At 39.4% G+C, this 18,301-nt stretch overlaps 2 protein-coding genes across 3 annotated transcripts in view; one reads left to right on the top strand and one right to left on the bottom strand.

The window, feature by feature from the left end:
• Positions 1-8: 8 nt before the first annotated feature.
• Positions 9-10,492, bottom strand: ppp2r2ab (protein phosphatase 2, regulatory subunit B, alpha b). Its single transcript, XM_005941369.2, has 10 exons — positions 10,178-10,492; positions 8,349-8,417; positions 5,649-5,746; positions 5,264-5,429; positions 4,639-4,751; positions 4,112-4,289; positions 3,322-3,486; positions 3,000-3,169; positions 2,138-2,229; positions 9-1,100 (listed from the first exon to the last, which is right to left on the bottom strand). The coding sequence occupies exons 1-10, from the start codon at positions 10,182-10,184 to the stop codon at positions 821-823; spliced, it is 1,338 nt and encodes a 445-aa protein (XP_005941431.1). The 5' UTR covers positions 10,185-10,492; the 3' UTR covers positions 9-820.
• A 3,553-nt stretch (positions 10,493-14,045) lies between these two features.
• gsna (gelsolin a) overlaps positions 14,046-18,301 on the top strand; it is a 21,036-nt gene continuing 16,780 nt past the window's right edge. For both annotated transcript variants that reach the window (XM_005941368.3, XM_005941367.3), the window contains exon 1: positions 14,046-14,200. The gene's annotated coding sequence lies outside the window, so the exon portion shown is untranslated. The remainder of the gene's footprint in view (positions 14,201-18,301) is intronic.

Raw genomic sequence — 18,301 nt, 5'->3', positions numbered from 1 at the left:
AAAAAAAAAAAAAAAAAAAAAAAAAAAACCAAAGAAGGAGCTCTTACTGAGTTTGGGCCTGTTTGGCCAACCAGAGCTTGAGGCACAGTGACAGAAACAGCAAGCAGAACAAAAATCTCACTGGACCAAATCTGAGCGGACAACAAAAAACAAAACAAGAAAAAAAAAAAAAAAAAAGAAAAGAAAAGAAAAAAAACACTGTACTTCTCAAAATCCTGGATGTGTCCAAGATGAGCAGCAAGTTGTGATGAATGTATGGTTTAATGAAAAAAGGAAATGTGAAGACACTCAAAAACAGACAGCAGAACTGATGAATTTGTGGAAAAAAAAAAAAAGTGAACACAAAACAAAGGTCAAACTTTTCTTAGAAAAGTAAACACTACAATGGCACAGGATAATAATGGGACAAACTAGGTGTTTTTCATTTTCTACCATTTTAGGGGACGGGGGGGTATTTATAAAAATAAGTGTGTCTGTATTCAGAAATTTAAGGAAATTAAACTTGTTTCACCCACATTAGAAAAGTAAAGGGCAGGCGGGTTGGCAAAAGAAAAAAAAAAAAGATGATGAAGAGAAAGAAATTGGCACAACATCACTTAACAACAAGGCAGGCATCACTCTGCCACAGACAGACTGATGATGGGCAAAAGCAAGTCCTCCTCTGTCCACATCTAGTGGCAAAGTCTGGTCACTCAGTAGGGCCGGACAGGGATGCTGGTTGTCGGCATTACCACCACAGATGGCCCTGGATGAGGCTGTGAGGCTGCGGGTGGTTACAAATGACATCACCCGCGCCAGATGTGACAAGCTCACCCTGCAATTAGTTCACTTTATCCTGGAATATGTAGAGGTTGTTGGTCGTTGCCACCGCAATGATGTTGTCCTGGGGATGCCAGGCAGTGTGCAGGATCTTCTTATTGAAGTCCAAACTATCCACGCTGATTTCATCCTTTTTGCGTTTGCCGCCTGTGCACACCTTGCGGGGCTTCAGGACCTGCATGGGCTTGCTGTTTTCACGGGACGCCTCCAATGTCACGTCCCGTCTGTGGCCGCGATCGAACATCCTGAAGAAGTTGTTATATGAGCCGGTCATCACCACACTGCCCAGAGTAGGTGGGGAGACGTGGGAAAAGTGAGAGTCATCAAATCAAGTTATCCAAAAACAATGTCCATTAGAAAAGAAAGTTTAAACTTTGTGCACCACTAGTTTACAAGTGATGGGCAATTAGAGGACAACTCTAAAACTGCTTACACATCAGAAGTGATTCCCAGGTACGTGGTTGCCAGAAATCATAAGAAAGTTAAGGATAACTTCAACCAGGCTTATGGGTGAAATGCCCACTGGCTATACAAAGTGGGCAGAACCTGGCAAGTCACTGAATCGTCTACCAATGAATTAAGACTACTTCTGACTGACACATGACGTGGTAATAAATATGTTATAGGGTTACATAGGCAACCGGAGGCTGAAAAGTCAATCAGCTTTAAAGCAACAAACAAATCCCATCCATTGTGTATATATTTAATATATTTTTACAGAAAACATCAGTGATGGTGTTACAAAAACCGGACCTTAGTGTTCAAGGGTTAATAATCATTTTATCACTTGTTCTTTGAAAGCTTTTTATTTTTATGTACCATTGCGTTGGTTTATTTTATTTATATCCAATGATTATAGCATATTATTTTTCCTACCTTTTATCATTTTTATCTTTTTACTGCATTTTATCTAGCTGTACTTTCCATTCATGTTTCTTCATTCAAATATATTAAATTATGCAATCTCTATGCACTTAAGTCATTTATATTACATTTCTTTGATTTTTTTTTAAATTTATCTTTAATTGCTTATCATTGCATATTATTAGTTTTACTATATATTTGTTCTGTCTTATCAGCTTTGGCAGATATCTGTGAAGCACTTTGAACCTGAATGAAAGGTGCTACACAAACAGGGTTTGATGGATCGAGGCTAAATGTGCAGTGCACCAACCAAAAAGAAAGAGTGGGGGGAAAAAAACTTGCAGGGTGTAATCTTTAAAATCATGACAGCAATAAACAAAGTGCTACCTGAAAGATTATGTAATTTCCTAGTGTTATTATTGCATTTACCCCCTGTGTGTCTCAAACCTTTTACCTGTCATTGCCATTCCAGCAGCATTCAAACTTGTCAAAGATGCAGTCATTCTCATATAGCGAGCACAGCTTGCTTCTCAGGTACTCATGGACCTGTAATGATTTTTGTGGGTGGGTGGGCAGAAACATGATGATAAGAAATTTTTAAATGAGACTTCCAAAAGACAAACCTCCAATATTCAAAATCTCCTGCACCCCCATAAAGTAGCAGAAGGTGCTTGAATCTGTGAAAAAGAACATCTAAAATGCCTGTCATTATCTGTAACCCTATCTTTCAGGGTTGGGTTCCCCCTAGTGGCCACTATATTACATTACCAGGAATGACTGGGCAAAAAAAAAGAAAAAAGAATGGCCACTGTCCAATTGTGACATGAATTTCCACTGCATATAATAAAATAAAAACTAAAAGTATGTTAAAATCAAATGAGTAAATATGAAAACCAGAGTTTCATTAACAGGCTGTGGACACTATCAGACAATATTAGGTGTCAATCCTCCTTCCTCTTTCCATGCATCACCTCTCAATCACATTTCCTAAAATATGCCTATAGCCTTTTCTAGCCTTTCTCTAGCTGAGAGACATAGCAAACAGTAAGAGCCCACCTGAGATTATTACATTCCAGTAATGAAAAAAATCTATATGCTATTATTTCCTATGCAAAATAATGACAATAAATGATCATTTTGATAGTAAAATATTAGCAGCAAAATCACAAAGTTATTAACAAATTAATCGCCACAATTTGAAGATTCTGTGGCAACCAGGGCATCAGTGTATGAACCTACTGCCAGTCGTTTCATAACTGTTCATAACTGTGTAGTAAACCTGACACCACACACTAGTTTCTATTTGTCATTCTCACCTGATATGTCTCCACAGGCCTGGTTTCCATATTCAGGTCCCAAATCTTTACAGACAAGTAGTCTCTAGTCATCATGTAGCGTCCGTTGTGGCTAAATTTAACATCTGAGATTGATGATATGATCTCAGAGAAAAAGGAGCGATTACTTGGATCTTCTGGTTCCTCAAACACTGGATGACAGAAAGATGAAAAAAGTCAAACTGCAGTGTTCACCAAAAGGTCTACTGTGACATGAAAGTGCTTTGCATAACAAATCCAGTACTTAATCTGCCTGTCAGGGTAGAAGAAGGGACATATAAAAGTATGATGAGTAGGTACTCACACTTTGAGTGCTTGTCACATAGAGCTGAAACCCTCATGTCACACAGTCGGATGGTTCCTTTGCTGCTGCTGTAAACGAAGGTGTTACATTGATGAGGGTGGAACTCTGCTGCTGTGATCACCTCTGTAAGTTCCTCCATGTTAGCCGGTTTAATGTCAACAATATCTGAGGAGCATGCGGGTAAGGAGGGATAACATCTTTCATACTCTGACACCTACCAAAAGAAGCTGAAGTGACTTTCAAACTGGGCGATTACAGTTGGTTTACTACCACAAGAGTTAATAGGCCATTTCAGGGCAACCTGTACCTTGCATGTGTGCATGCTGGAACTGCAGGAACTATCCCTCTGGGACCTCTGCAGAGCCATTGCAGGACAGTGTGACCCAATGTAGGTCCTGAAATGTTTTTTTCATGGAACTACAAGATTTCTTTGTTTGTCTTTTCCGTTTTCCCATTGCACTGAAGACCCACAAAGGACAGTCATATTAGCCACTGGACATGGCTACAGCTATGTTTTTCCATGCAAGACTTTAGAAAACAATGGACCAGGTTACATCTCAGTCCCCATCTTTTCTGTTCTGTGTCAGAGGTGAGAGCACACACGCAAACCAGCCACAGTAGAGTGAGTGAGGCAGAACCTTTCTGCCGGTTTGCGCTGAGGTGTAGGAATAATGATGCTTTTATGTTCACTGTTCACCCCCAGTTGGACAAAAACGTCAGGCTGATGACAGACAGGTTAATGCACAAGTCAGGTGCACAGACAAACATGCCCGCATGCATCTAAGGATACTGAAGCTGCGGTCAGTGATCTCGAGGTGCCAGAGGTTGATGCGGAGGTCGTCTGCAGACAGGTAGGTCTCGTTGTCGCTGTTGACTGAGACAGAGTTGATATGGTAGGTGTGAGCGTTGGCAAACACCCTCCGTGGACTGGCTTCCACCATGAGGTCCATGGGTTTTAAAACTGGTACCTGTGATGAGAAAAGGCAGTGAGAGTTAGCTGGCTCAAAGCTCTTCACAGATTTGAAACAACATCAAGCTATTAGCTAGATGAAAATAAGAAGCACCATCATATCTTTATACAGGAACACAGAACACAGTCTTAGCTTTGCAATAACAGGTTACACAAGGTTCTAAAAAGACAGCCCGGATTAGTAATAACAGTCATTTTTACCATCAGCAACAGCAAAGGATGACAAACCAGTAGCCCTTCCCAACTTCTGACACACCCAGGTTTTAAAAGTTTTGCTTCCAAAGAACTACTGGTTTGTCTGACTAACCACACCCTTGAACCAGCCAGTGGTTGATTTGAGAACTGACCCGCAAAGATGTGATAGTGTTAGGGTCCTTGTAGCGCCCATCCTCCTCTTTGAGATTGTAGCCCTCTGGCCTCTTGTCTCGTTCACTGATTTTCCACAATTTAATCGTTTTATCTGTGGAAAAGAAAAAGACATTTTAAATGACATTACCAACTGTCGGGCACACTAAATGGAAATGTTATTTTCTTATAGATTTATGAGATTTTTAAAGCAATTCAGGTCTTCATGTAGTCAATATACAGCAGACTTTCTTAAACTGTTTGTACTCTGAAAAAGTTGCCTTTTCACCTGGTGCTATAAATAATGAACTTTTTGCTCAGTGCCGTCTATAAAATGCAAGTGTATGGTGTCTACATACATGCGATGGTGGTTTCACAAGAGTCAGGTAGCAATTTTATGATAGACAAAGTACTACTCTTAACTAACAAGCAGATTCATTAATTTCACCATCTTGTGGAGGAAATTATAATATTATGTTTTAATATCTAGTTCTCTTCCCATCTGAGTCAAGTGTGACGGGGTCTATGAGTCACTCATTTCTCTTTAATGCCTGTATTCAAAATTAAACTCACTGCAGACTGTTGTTAAATATCTGATCATCAGCTTAATTAATGAGAGAATTTTACCATTAGTTGACAACAGGAACTGAGCAGCATTCTTCTGAGGAAGCCAGCGAATCTTGTTGATTTTCTCTTCTATTTCCAAACTCTTCAAGTAGTCAAACTCTGGCTCGTGGCTCTGAAAAGTGCTGTAAACATTGTACTCGCTCCGGAACTGAGGCTGATTTTTGTTCTGTTGAGAACCAGAGATGAGTAAATTTGTTTAAAGGGTTTTTTGTATGAAAACAGACAAAATCATCTTTTAAATAAAGCCCACTATTGTTTGTTTACAGACATGCTTCCAAAAACTAGAATAATTGTTCTGACTTTGTGTCACCAAGTTCAGAGGATGACCTTTTCTAAAATGTGTGGGAATCAAACTAGGCAGATGTTAACCACGACGCAGCTGTACCTCGATTTCCTGTTGGAAGATGACTACGCGTCCACCCTTGTCTCCTGTGGCCAGCAGCTCCCCTGTGTGGTTAAATTCAACTGTAGATATAATGTCCGCTGCAAAAAAATAAAATAAAAAGGACATAAGATTACATGTGCAATTTTAACATTTTGAAAGTGGCGTACCAAGACAGATGTGCCCCTCTACTACTCAGAAAGTACACCAGGAAACCACTTAGTTATTCTCAACTAACCCTGGATTTATCCTTGTTAGAATCAGAGAGGAGACAGGCAAGTGGCCCTGAAGATGCAGGAGGTTGTCACAGCACGTCGGGCAGAATGAAAACGATCGCTAACCTAGTTTCCATCTTTTCTTTCCCTCTTACTCTGACAGAATTACACTTTCCCCCCCAGCAGCAGTATGCTGCTTTATACACTGAAGCTCACTCACACATAGACAGTTGTTTAACCCTTTGTTGCCCACTGGAGCAGAAAGACAATGCTCCAAGAAATTGCAGCGAGTGGTCATTGTTAACGACACAGTCCCTGAGGCCTAGAGTAAGGATTAATATATCCAAGCAAATCATTCTGACAGACTGTATTTGGTTAATTTTTAAAGTAAAGACATCAAAAATACAAATGCCAAATCCTAAAATAAGGTTAGAATGTGGCTGAAAAGCTTGGGCATGCTGCTACTTGTAAAGCAGTGAAATAACTATATCAGTACTATGGTATTCTCTGTATGTTTTTTGTTGCAAAACTCCAGGCATGGTCATGTACCTGGCATCTAGAGAATGGCAACATGCTTCATTTGGAACTCTGTAGCAGTCTGACAGCTCCCAACCCTTTCACATGTTCTGTCAGTAAAGACAGAACATTTCTCACTTCACTGCATACAGTGTGGATATATATTGACTTTCATTATCCATCATTTTCATATCTGTGATAGCCATGTCACGTTACAGGTTATTTCCACAATAAGCTTATTATTTAGTTGTTTCCTCCACCATTGCCTGCAAAACAAGCTCAGACTGACCTCCCACCTCAAAACAGAATATCTCCATCCACATGCCTAACATCTGACTAAGTGCTCTTTTAATCAAATCCTGCTCCTTTTTTCCTTCGAACGTGCCTTTAGAGTTTGTGCTAGAAAACTCTTCTTGTATTTCTATATGATGGCCCATAGTTCATATCACCAGTGCTGTACAGTCCACCCATCTCTCAGCTAAACCTTCCTGCAACTCCTGCCTGTGCAATAATATTTCCATTTGGAAAAGGAAACATGCAGTCATGTTGCTCTTCCATCTTGTTTTGACTTCCACATTTGCCCATAATTTCCTCCTTCAAATAATTTTTTTTTTTTTTTTAAAAGCTGTAAATATGAGCTGAAGTGTTTTCATATCTTTTTTATGGCCTTCCCCTACTTTGCTGACATCAATGACTTGTTTATAGGAGTCCATTGCTGTTGAGTCTTACCACACAGTTTAAAAACTGCAACAATCCACGAACTCTTTAGATACAAAAGTTACCCACAAGCTCAACAATATGTAACACTACAGCGCTCTCGCAAAATACTGGGGGCAATAAAGAAAGACGGACTTAAATATATATTTTTAAATGCTCACTCACTTACCAGTTAATTAAATACAAATATTGATGCTCACCTTCCATATAACTACATCACCAAAATTATTTAACAAAAATTAAGATTATAATACGATATAATTAACCAAAAATCCCATCTAACAGAGGTGCAAACCACTCTACAGCATCTGATAGTGGTTCACAGCTATTGATTTATCCTTTCAGCCTCTGAGCTTTTGTCCATCAGCCATCTGGAGGTCCTGTTTTCCAATTTTCCTGAAAAGTACGATACTCCCACAATGAGCAACCAAGAACAGAGTGCATGGAACAGCACAAGTGGCCCTGCATTATCAGCAGGTAATTATCCAAACGCCTGACTCAGCTCCTTTTTTTTTTTTTTAAGCATTCCTCTTGAAAATGCTAAAACCTCCAAATCTAGTGGCTGATCCATGTACAGAAGGTACAGAAGGACCCAGTAGCGAGTTTCCAGCAGCAACCTAAATGTCTGCATTGCCTTTTTCAAAAAGAGCTTTCCAGTGACTCACCAATGGAAAGCCTTTAATGTAAAGCAGGAGCAGCATCAAGTGTTTGGGTTGCATCTCTTCAGTGGAAACTAGAAGGGCACTTAAAAAGCACAGTCCTTTACCATGGCAAACAGTCCGATCAGACTTTATAATCACTACATCACACATGTCTGAGCAGGAAAGGAGCAACATTAGATCAGTTCAACGTAACGGTTTCTGAAACAGCTGGTGTACTCTGCACCCCCCACCCCCATGTGGGGCCCCTTTGGGGAGGTTTCTTACAGAAATATCATTGCACATCCCTAGATTGATTGGTTAAAGGAGGAAAGTTTGTCAGCTCTTGGTGGTCTCCTAAAAGCCTGGGGCCACAGCTGCTTGGAATGTCTGTTCACAAGCTTCTAGTATGACTGAATTATGAAAAGAAAAACCGGGATTTGCATCAGCACCAATATTTTGTCGATTCTGCCTTAGCCTCAGACTCACTCTCTGGTAGATTTTGCATAATGCTGCCAACAGGAAACAGAAAAAAATGTCTGAATTTTCACCAAGGCATACTCCACTATGGCTACATTGTGCAATATCCATTAGTCTGAATTAATCAAATCACTTACCCTCAGCTACGTCATCATCGATTGCTCCTTTCACCTGAGAGAAGCACCACTGCATGTCACCTCCAGGACCTACAGAAATACAATTATAAATATTTAGTTCTGGGTGGTGGCAGGTTTATTACATAACATTTCACATTCTGGACAATGTAAACAAGTTCCTAAGAAAACTTATCATTTGAGTGTCCCCTGCTGCCTGTGACAGCAAGGGATAATTGATAAGATGTTAGAAATTAAAAAGAGACAGGGTTCTTGCAAAATGCGTGTGGTCACAGATGTGCACATATCCTCTCACAACTTCTGCAATTCTAGCCTCAAAGAAAACAGACAAAAATGTAATTTTTTCTCCAAACTAACATTAACATAAAGATATTACTGTTGGGTCACAGGCACATTAAGCAACAAGTAGAAACCGGCGATTTTTAAATAAATATAAACATGCTAGATCTAAGCCATGATTAGTTGGTAGTGGTTTCTCACTTTGAGATACAGAGTCTGGTTCAAATCTCACAAATACCAACTAAACTGCAAATGGCCTGGATGTGAAAGTAATTATCTCCACACATTCTTTATTTTAGGCCTGGTCAATTGAGGAGGCAGATGGTCTCCTAATGCCGTCTCTTATTTTTAAAATCTACATCAACAAGACAAAACTTGCTGTCTGATTCAATAATAACTTCTAATCACTTGCCTCAACAGGTTCTCCATCAGCATAGCTCATTGCACAACAAAAATGTTTGGCATATTTTCCACAGATGATCGTTTCTCTTATTGGTTAAGTGAAAACTGGTCCGATTTGTCTTTAACAACATTGAAACACACGCGCTTTGAAGAAAAATGAAGGACATCTATGAGTCACCACGGATTCATCACACACACACACACACATACATTCTGGACTGAATCATAAAAGTACTGATCTGGACAAAATGTAATAGCTTCACAGTGCCTGCACTTTCTGCAAGACAAGGATCCCAGAAAAGAAAAAGGCGTTCAAAGTGAACTCAAAAATCTGTTTTAGAAGCAGGATAACATGCAGTGTCATTAATTTCTCCACCCTAATGAATCAAATGCATGTACCAAATATGTCACTAGATATTTCCTTTACAAGTATCAGTCCCGTCTGGCTACGGGGGGAGCTAAAGGCCAACACGATTTCAAACAACTACTGAGCTGATGAATGAACTGAAAATCAACACTGCGCTAAATAAACCCATTTCTGCCAGAGTCGTGGTTTAGATCATAGTGCTTTTATTTCTTTCGCTTTGAGGTTGTTTTTTTTTTTCTTCGTTTTTCCGCTCGAGCATGCGCGTGTTAAAAAAAAACAAGCCTGATGACTTTTAACTCATTTTACGCAAAAACTGTTCAGTCTGCAGCAGGGCCTGGAGGGCTAGCCTGCATGTGGGTAATGTCAAAGTTTGAGCGAAGCCAATTACGGCATGCTAGGCAAGATTTGCCCTTCTGGGCATTTGTTTAATCTTTTCGAAATAAAAAAAAATGAACCTTAGATTAAAATCTGAGCACTGAGGTTTTGGGGATAGCTAGCATATACGGCGTGCACAGTTAGCTTACGAAAATGGTCCCGGGCCGGTAAACAGCCAGCTAGCTAGCTAGCTAGCTAGCATTAGCCGGTAAGGGCAGGCCAGATGGAGGATGACACTTGAGTTAGCTGGCTAGCTAACGCTAGCACTAGCTAGCTACCGTTAGCTAAACCGATACTCGACTGCGAAATCTTGCAGTTACCGCAGCTAAGAGCTCCTAGGAGCGGGGTCTCGCTGTAAAGACTCAAGCCCGTCCATATTATTTTATGTGTAACGGTTAAAGTCAATTACCTGCCATAACGAGACAGACAGTGGAGCTTGCCTCAGTCAGTCACGATCCTGCTTCCCACTCCCACGCGCTGATTCGTGGGATCTGAACTTTTTTTTTTCTTCCGCTCGGTATCCGCTGTTTGTGTGCGCAGATCGAAATGTCTGCGAGGCTTTAAATTAACCGTAAAGCTGGATGTTTTATAACTCTCCTTATTTTATTTCCCGCTACGCTCCCTGGCGTTTCTCTCTGTGTGTCAATCAACCTCCTCTGCCTCTCTTGCCGCCGGCTACTTCGCATCCCACAAGTCATTTCTTCCCCACCCCGCACCACAGTCTCTTCCGCACGTGAACTAAAAGGTCTTTATAATGCGCGCGCACACAGCAAAGTAGATGCACGGGCACGCGCGTACTCACATCTGGATGAAGAGGGTATAAACGTATTCTGCATTAATACTGCAACTCGATACAAACCTTAAGGAAGTATTAATAGTTCTTGTAGTTCCTTGTACTCCGTTACAAGGATGACCAAATCTGAATCAAATCAGCATGCTTGGCTAAAGCACGATTTTTCTGTTGGATTCAGGTTGAATCTTATGAAAATAATAATAATAAATCATTTCCCAATACGATTACTCTGAATGTGTGTTGCCACAACTTGTGTCAATATATATGTACATTTCCTGAAAATATGACTTACAGTCTCAGTGAGGGAATCACAGTTTAGACATAAGACCTGAGCAAGAATAAAAGGGGAGGTAGAGAAAGGAAAGAAAGATGGTAGCAAGAGCTGTCCATGTGTGATGTTTGCAAAAAGGTATGAGGCAGATTTTAAAGATGCTAAGATTTTTACTGGAAGTTATTGGAATGGACAGGATTAGAAATGAGTGGTTCAGAGGGAATGCAGGTTTGGAGATGAGGTTAGCGAGATATGGTTGAGATGTTCTGGACATATACAGAAGAAGAACAGTGGATATACAGGAAAATAGGAGTGCCTCAGAAGATGTAGTGAACGAGGACATGCAGTTAATGTGGCAGACTGCTTTATAGTCCCACCTAAAGTAGGAAACCCGGTTACCGCAGGCCAGATCAGACAGAGAAACAGTCAGGTGAAAGGTGACCTTCGGATTAGCAACTAATTAATCACTGCTTTTGTGGAAGAGGATGGATGGATGCATGGAAGCATGAGGAACCAGTAAATGTAATTATTTAGATGCAGAGGTGCAGAGGTGTTGGACATTGATATATTGACAGTACCCTGCTTCTACTTTTATAAATGTTTTTTTTATGTGTCTTGACTAATGTATTTCAAAATTTCTTTTTCACAGCAAATTTTACTGCAGTCAAAATTTCAAAACAAGCTCTTTCTCTTTGCCTCTTCCTTTATTTTTTCAGTAAGTTATGCGTACTGTAAAGGAACCAGTGTCTGTTAGCACTGCAAACACACAGGCCTTCAGATGGCAAAGAGATCGTTTCACCACCTACATGGATCCTTGAGATCCTTTATCTTCTTCAGGGGAAGTATGCCTACTGAAGAAAATAGAAATGCACCATTCCGTTATCTGTGCTAATTCAGGAACGCAAGAAATACCATCAAAAGACAAGCCTGAAGAAGAAAGAGATTGAAATGAATATTTTGTTTCTAAATGCTTGTTCAGCTGGAGAGAGACACTACTGCCAAATATAATATCTTAGACTTAGTGAAGCTGTCAGTTCTTTGCAAGACAATTCTTTCTGACCCACTTTACCTGTCAGTGTTTTCAAGCCGGGTATTAGACATTTCCAGTTAAAACCCCATCTCAGTTATTATCAGCGAAAGTGCATCTGTTTGCTTGACCTTCTCATCAGAAAGCAGGAGACAAAGAAAGTTTAACTGGGGAGGTTAAGGACAGCAGATGGGAGTAATGGACACCCCTTGTGAATGCCTCTGATTTTGCACGGACCAGCTGGCAGCCAAAGTTTCATGTAAGTCTATTTTTAAGAATCATCCACAAACCCTGCAGCTAGCTGTTTCCACTGGGATTATATATTTAGTATTCTCTAAAAACAACTCTTTCCACCACTGTCTTGGGATCATGTCTTAGCAGGAATTTTAGTCGATGATAATGCCACCACGCTAAAGCTTTTCATAATATTTAGCATTAAACACAAAGTACAGCTGAGGCTTCAATTTTATATTTAATCATAAAGCAAAAGAATAATAAATGAAAACTTTAGCAAAGCAATGATAGCTGAAGAACTAAGAGGTCAACAGCACCATCACTTGGTGGAAATGGGAGTTTAAAAATATGAATGGTGACATTCAAGTACAAGGGAAGCCTGGGGTCACCCAAATTATTAGGATTTGTGCTCCTAAGCAATGCATGCCTGTACAGATTAGCGTGCCGGTCAACTGAAGGAGCACCAAAGTATTTCATGAGGAAAATGGAAAACGCCGACCTGCTGATCAGGATGTTGCCAGAGTCATTAGCAGTCATCCTCTGAGCTTTGTAAGCAGCTGCCAAGAGATATCACTAAAAATAAAAACATGCAAAAGAACATACAGCTACCAGATTTCCTGCATGCCAGGCTGAGGGCAGCATATGTCACTCTGAAAAAGCATGGCACGAAAACAAGACTTTCTTGTTGGGATGTTTTCATCCATGACTGGACGCTCCTCTGTTTGTAAATCGTCCAGCTCCAAATATTAGCAAGAAGAAGGAAATGTGCATTATTAAAAGCAATTTACAATACAGTATATCTTCAAAGCAATTTGTTATTTTCATAAATATTTTATTAACCATGTTAACCTGGAATAATTAAATACTTTGTTTTGTTTGTTTGTTTGTTTGTCTTTTAACTGGAGAACTTCTTGAACACCTGACAAATCAAAAACCAAAGAAATCTAATATCAATTTTCATATTTGAATTTTCATTTGTAACATTTTTTTTGCTACATCGGGCATTTTATTCATTTATCTATTCATTTAGTTAGTTTGTTAGTTATTTGCAGTTTATTGACTAAAAATGTATTGTGCATTTTATTCTTTTTTTTTTCCTGAAAAAATAACCACACTAATGTTGTAGAAGTCTCAAAAACACACGTATCAAATGTGACACTTTTTGGCTGATGCACATTTTTATGCTGCCTTGATGCTAAACTATGTTCATCATATTAGATAGTGTGAACGAGAAGCAATCATGCTTTATTTACAGGCACTCATTATCACAACATTTATTCAACATAAACTGTGTCTAAATATCCCCCAGAATAGTAAATAATAACAATAATAATAATAATATTAACAATAGTAAGGGAAATTTCTAAGGTCTGTTTGTTATTTTTAAACATCACTCAAAAGTTAAACTAACTGCCCAGCCAACCACCTTTCTTGCTCAGTCACTCAAACAACCTTTGTCTGAGTATGCCAGTTAGGGGACTAAAAACTAGCCTGCTCTTTGCTTTTTAGGCCACAAGAGGGCCATTGATGAGCTTTTATTAGTAGAATAGGTAATAGTATGGTAGTATAGTAGTACCAGACAGGGGCAGTGTTGTTTAAGAAGCCCTCTCCTGAACGAAGAGTGAGTCGTGGCCGGAAGTTACAGTTGTGGCAGAGATTCTATTATAATACCCGTAGCAAAAGATAAATAAAAATACAATAAAAATAAACTGTCTCACATACAGGCACACAAAACCAATCAACCAAACAAAAACACCTTTGTAAGCTGTTGTTGTTGTTTTTTTCTTTTTCTTTCATAAATAATATTAAAATAAATTAAAATATTAAAATAGCCAAGCCAGTATTGAACCCCTAAATATGTAAGCAGCTATTACTTGTACCGGTTATTCTGTGCATCTTGTCCCAGCTACATTATACATAGACAGACAGATATGCAGCAGGCGGTGCAGCAGACAGGCGGAGAGGGTGTGTCATATAGTGAGTCCCGGGCCAGAACCATAAAAAGCTGCTTTGCGCTCTGCTGAACTACCGACTCTGTGCTCCTGCTGCAGCTCAGGTCCACACCCGTCCGTCCGTTATAGACCCAGATCACAACCTCCGCGTTCAGGTAAGGTTTGTGTTATTAACTCACGTTATTCGAAGAAAATATGTAGCCTGACGCACAGATTGCAGGATGGTAATTTGATGCGTTATTTAACGCCCGTTAGTTCTGTCTGGATTATAGGTTTAACAGAGAGAGACTAACCTACAGGGTGAAATTACGGTTTTTGTTATACTTTAACCAATATTCTTCTTATCTAATAAATAGAAAAAGTGCTAAACTTAGCTTTTAATTAGCTATAATGCAAGGCAGTGTTGCCATATAAGGACAAGTCGACGGAAACCTGAAATGTTTCCTGAAAATGCAGTGTGGATGAAAACTGACGTCACACTCTGTCTGACTGTATTTAGAGTGACTTTCATGATGTGATGCAAAAACCCAAACAACATGTTACTATAGAAACATGCTGTTTTTCAGGATCTATGGTAGAAACTGTGAGATTCTACCTAGCAGTTTTGTATCCTAAAGCTGGAGTGTCGAACATATGACCAAAGGTTGGTTGTTGCAAAGCATGAAAATTACAGAAACCATTTAACAATTTGAGTTTTATTAATAAAGTACACCGTTATTCATGGTGTGGTGTAGCTAACATCACTACACACAAACGCAGTATTATACAAAAAGTTTTACTGGTCTTAGATTAAAATGGGTTATGTATCACCTGTGGACTAAACTGAGTGTACCCGTCTGTCCTAAACACTAGTTACTGTGCTGTGGTTGCCACAGAAATGACGAAACAGTTATGAGCAGATCCATCACAACATCCTCTTCGTGACAGTTGTAGCGAGCATATACTGAGTTCATCAGACTGTATGATGTGTGCAGAAGTTAGAAAGAACTGAGTCAGCTCCTCACTCCAGAGATTAAGTGGTGTCTGAACTACACCCTACTTCAAATTTATACGCCTTAAACAACAGTGTGCATGCTTTCTTTAGGGCTCATCTGGGGAACAACAAGAATGAGTGCATGCCAAGTTGTGGTCAGAAGTTTACATACACTTATCCCGGGCATGAATGTTATGGTAATATTGGGCTTTCAATGATGTCTTTGAACTGTTCTTTTTCCAGGGTGGAATGATTGTACAGCGTACATCTTTAATACCATTCAAAAACAAGAATTGGGTGCACAAGTTGGAATTTATTTTGGATTTCTTTACTGCACACAGAGTCAAAAGTATATATATACAGGTTCAAATATGTATTTACGCTCACTATATTTGGCTAAATGTCCCTTAGTGAGTTCCACCTTGACCAGATGTTTTTGGTAGCCATCAACAAGCTTCTGGCAAAAATTCTGGCTGGATTGACCAATACTCAGAACAATGGGAAAGTCCAAGGAACTCAGTGAAGATCTAAAACAGAGCATTGTAGATTTACACAAGTTGGGAAAGTCTCTTGGAGTTATTTCTAAAGAACTACAAATTCCAAGATCATCAGTTCAAACAATTGTATGTAAGTACAAGTTACTCGGATGTGTCACCACTTTGCTGATGTCTGGAAGAAGACCCAAACTGTCACCGTCAGATGAAAGGAAATTAGTTCAGATGTTCACGAATAACTCAGGACTCACCAGTTCATGGCAGGTTCAAGCCTGCCATGAACTGGAAACTGCTGGTACACCACCATTACTGTCCACTGTGAGACGAGTTTTACATCGCCATGGACTGACCAGGGGCCAACCAAGAAAGAAGCCCCTGCTCCAAAATCGACAGCTTCAAGCTCCATTGAAACTTGCAGCTGCCCACATGGACGAGCCACATGCCTTCTGTAAAAAAGTTTTATGTTCAGATGAGAGAAATTTTGAGCTACCTGGCCACAATGACAAGAGGTATGGTCGGAAGAGTAAAAGTGAGGATTTCAAGAACACGGTACCAGTTGTCAAGCATGGTGGTGGTAGCATCACCAGTGGGGCTGTTTTGCTGTCAGTGGTGTTGGTACATTGCAGGAAATGGAAGGAATGATGAAGAAAGAAGATTACCTCTAAATTCTTCAACTTCACCTCAAATCAACAGCTAGACAATTGAAACGTGGTCACAGTTGGATGTTCCAACAGGACAATTGCTCCTAAACACACATGAAAACTGGTTTTGGAATGGATAAAACAGGCTAATGTTAATCTTTGTACAGTTTTATTTTGTGCAATAGATCATAAACATTTTATTTGTACTCAGAAATCATTTCATTGTGAAATTATTAGTGTTGTCAGCCTTAATCTCGCTAAAATGACGTTAACGCCATAACCGCATTAACGCGGAAAATCTCCGTTAGCGAGTTAACGCAGATCGCCCCATGCGAGTTGCTACACGGCGCTAACGCTAACGAGCCCGTTAACGTTGACAGCACTAGAAATTTTATATTGTATATCAAACTTTTAACAGAATCTTACTTTAATGAGAGTACTGTGTGTCTTTATAGCAGAGCATTTTTGTATGCTAAATCTGCAGCGCCCGTCAAAGTAAGAGTGCCCCAACCACTGAAAGTGTCTGATACTTATAACTCATTGCAAACATGAACTCAATTAACAATTAATAACACTGTTAAGATAAGCAGGAGTGGATATTTTACCTGTGTAAAATAAAGGTCCTGTGAGATTTAATAGAAATTACACATTTCGGGCAGCCCCATTCAGTAGGATTAAAGTAAAATAATTTCAATAGCAGTTTTATTATTGTAATTTAGCACTCAGTCTGCTTTGTTGAGGCTCAAAACCAATAGAAAAAGACAACCTTTTATGTCAGAAAAGGCCAAGAGAGCTGTAAGCTGCTAAATTCAGACAACCTGGCAGATTGACTCTGCATGAAAAATATCCATTTCCTGACCAGCTGCCTCTTGTGGTCATGCAGTCTAGTATTGACTATTGTCCCATTCTTTACAAAGTTGAGATTGTGTGTCAATGTTGTAAAGCATTGCTATGGTGGCTATGGATGGATGTTTGGCATTCAGTCACCGCAAAATTTTATTTTATGATTTGACTGTCAAATGAATCAAACACGACTAGGGATATCTAGGCTGCCTTCAACCACAAGTTAAAGTTAAGTTTAGATCTATGTAATTTTATAAAATATTTTATTTTAAATGGCATTTAAATTAGACTTGTGAAAGTGATCATCATTGTATATGAATATATCGTTAGCTTCATAGCATAAGTGCCTAAGTCATTTTTTGGTCAAATTGAGATTTTTGCCTAACTTTACTCCCCTACCACTGCTGCATCATCCTGTCCGTCTGAAACACAAAACACAAAAAAATGACTTAGGCACTTATGCTATGAAGCTAACGATATGTGAATACACCTCAAGCCCCAGAAGCCAGTCTTGTCCCATTAAGCAGCATTGACTTCTTGTAAGTCTTATGTGTAGCTCACAATGGCTTCTGATTTTTTTAAACATGCAAAGTTCTCGTAGTTCTTCCTCTAACTCTCCAATTATTAGCTTTGAATGATTTCATGGTGGATGTAATTATGTTTGTAGGATCATCAATATAACGGTCAGCTTACTTTTTAACTTCAGCTTTCTGCCTCATGTTGTCTTTGGGTACTTTAAGTGCACAGATGAACGAATGATTGCAAACTGCCAAGTTCCTGAGGCAGCAGTGCAACCACAATCATAATGACTTCTCTATAACTGATACATAAAGCAAACATTTTACTGTAGTTTTGTTACTGTGAAATTGACCACACAATATCAGGAATGTTCCTGTTTAAAAGTGTAAAATTGCATTGTTTGGGGCCATAATTGAAAAAGAAAGTAATGTGTAACACATTACTTGTTACTTAATTACTCACTGGAGAACTCACTTCATATGCGCACATACAGAGTGAAATCCCATCTTTAAAGCTCTCTGCACATTACATGAGAAGAGAAGTGGTTACAGAGTTTTTCAGCTATGGCTACTCACATATTGATTGTTCCTGAAATAAGTTTCTCATATCATTTGACAGCCATCCATAAATCAGGGAGATTATTTACAAAGTCATAAACAGCCATTTTGATTCTCCTTGTTTTACACAGTGTCAACAGATGGGAGGGAAGCAGAGTGGCTATTACAGAGTCTGTACAGAACATTATCTGATGTGTCCTGAACAAGCTACATGGCAGCTCAGCAGCCC

Source organism: Haplochromis burtoni, unplaced genomic scaffold (assembly GCF_018398535.1).
Source record: "Haplochromis burtoni strain Fernald_Lab_line unplaced genomic scaffold, NCSU_Asbu1 Contig_298, whole genome shotgun sequence".
NCBI classification, from domain to species: domain Eukaryota; kingdom Metazoa; phylum Chordata; class Actinopteri; order Cichliformes; family Cichlidae; genus Haplochromis; species Haplochromis burtoni.
Note: the sequence above shows the minus strand (reverse complement) of the source record. Positions and strands in the feature narration are given on the sequence as shown.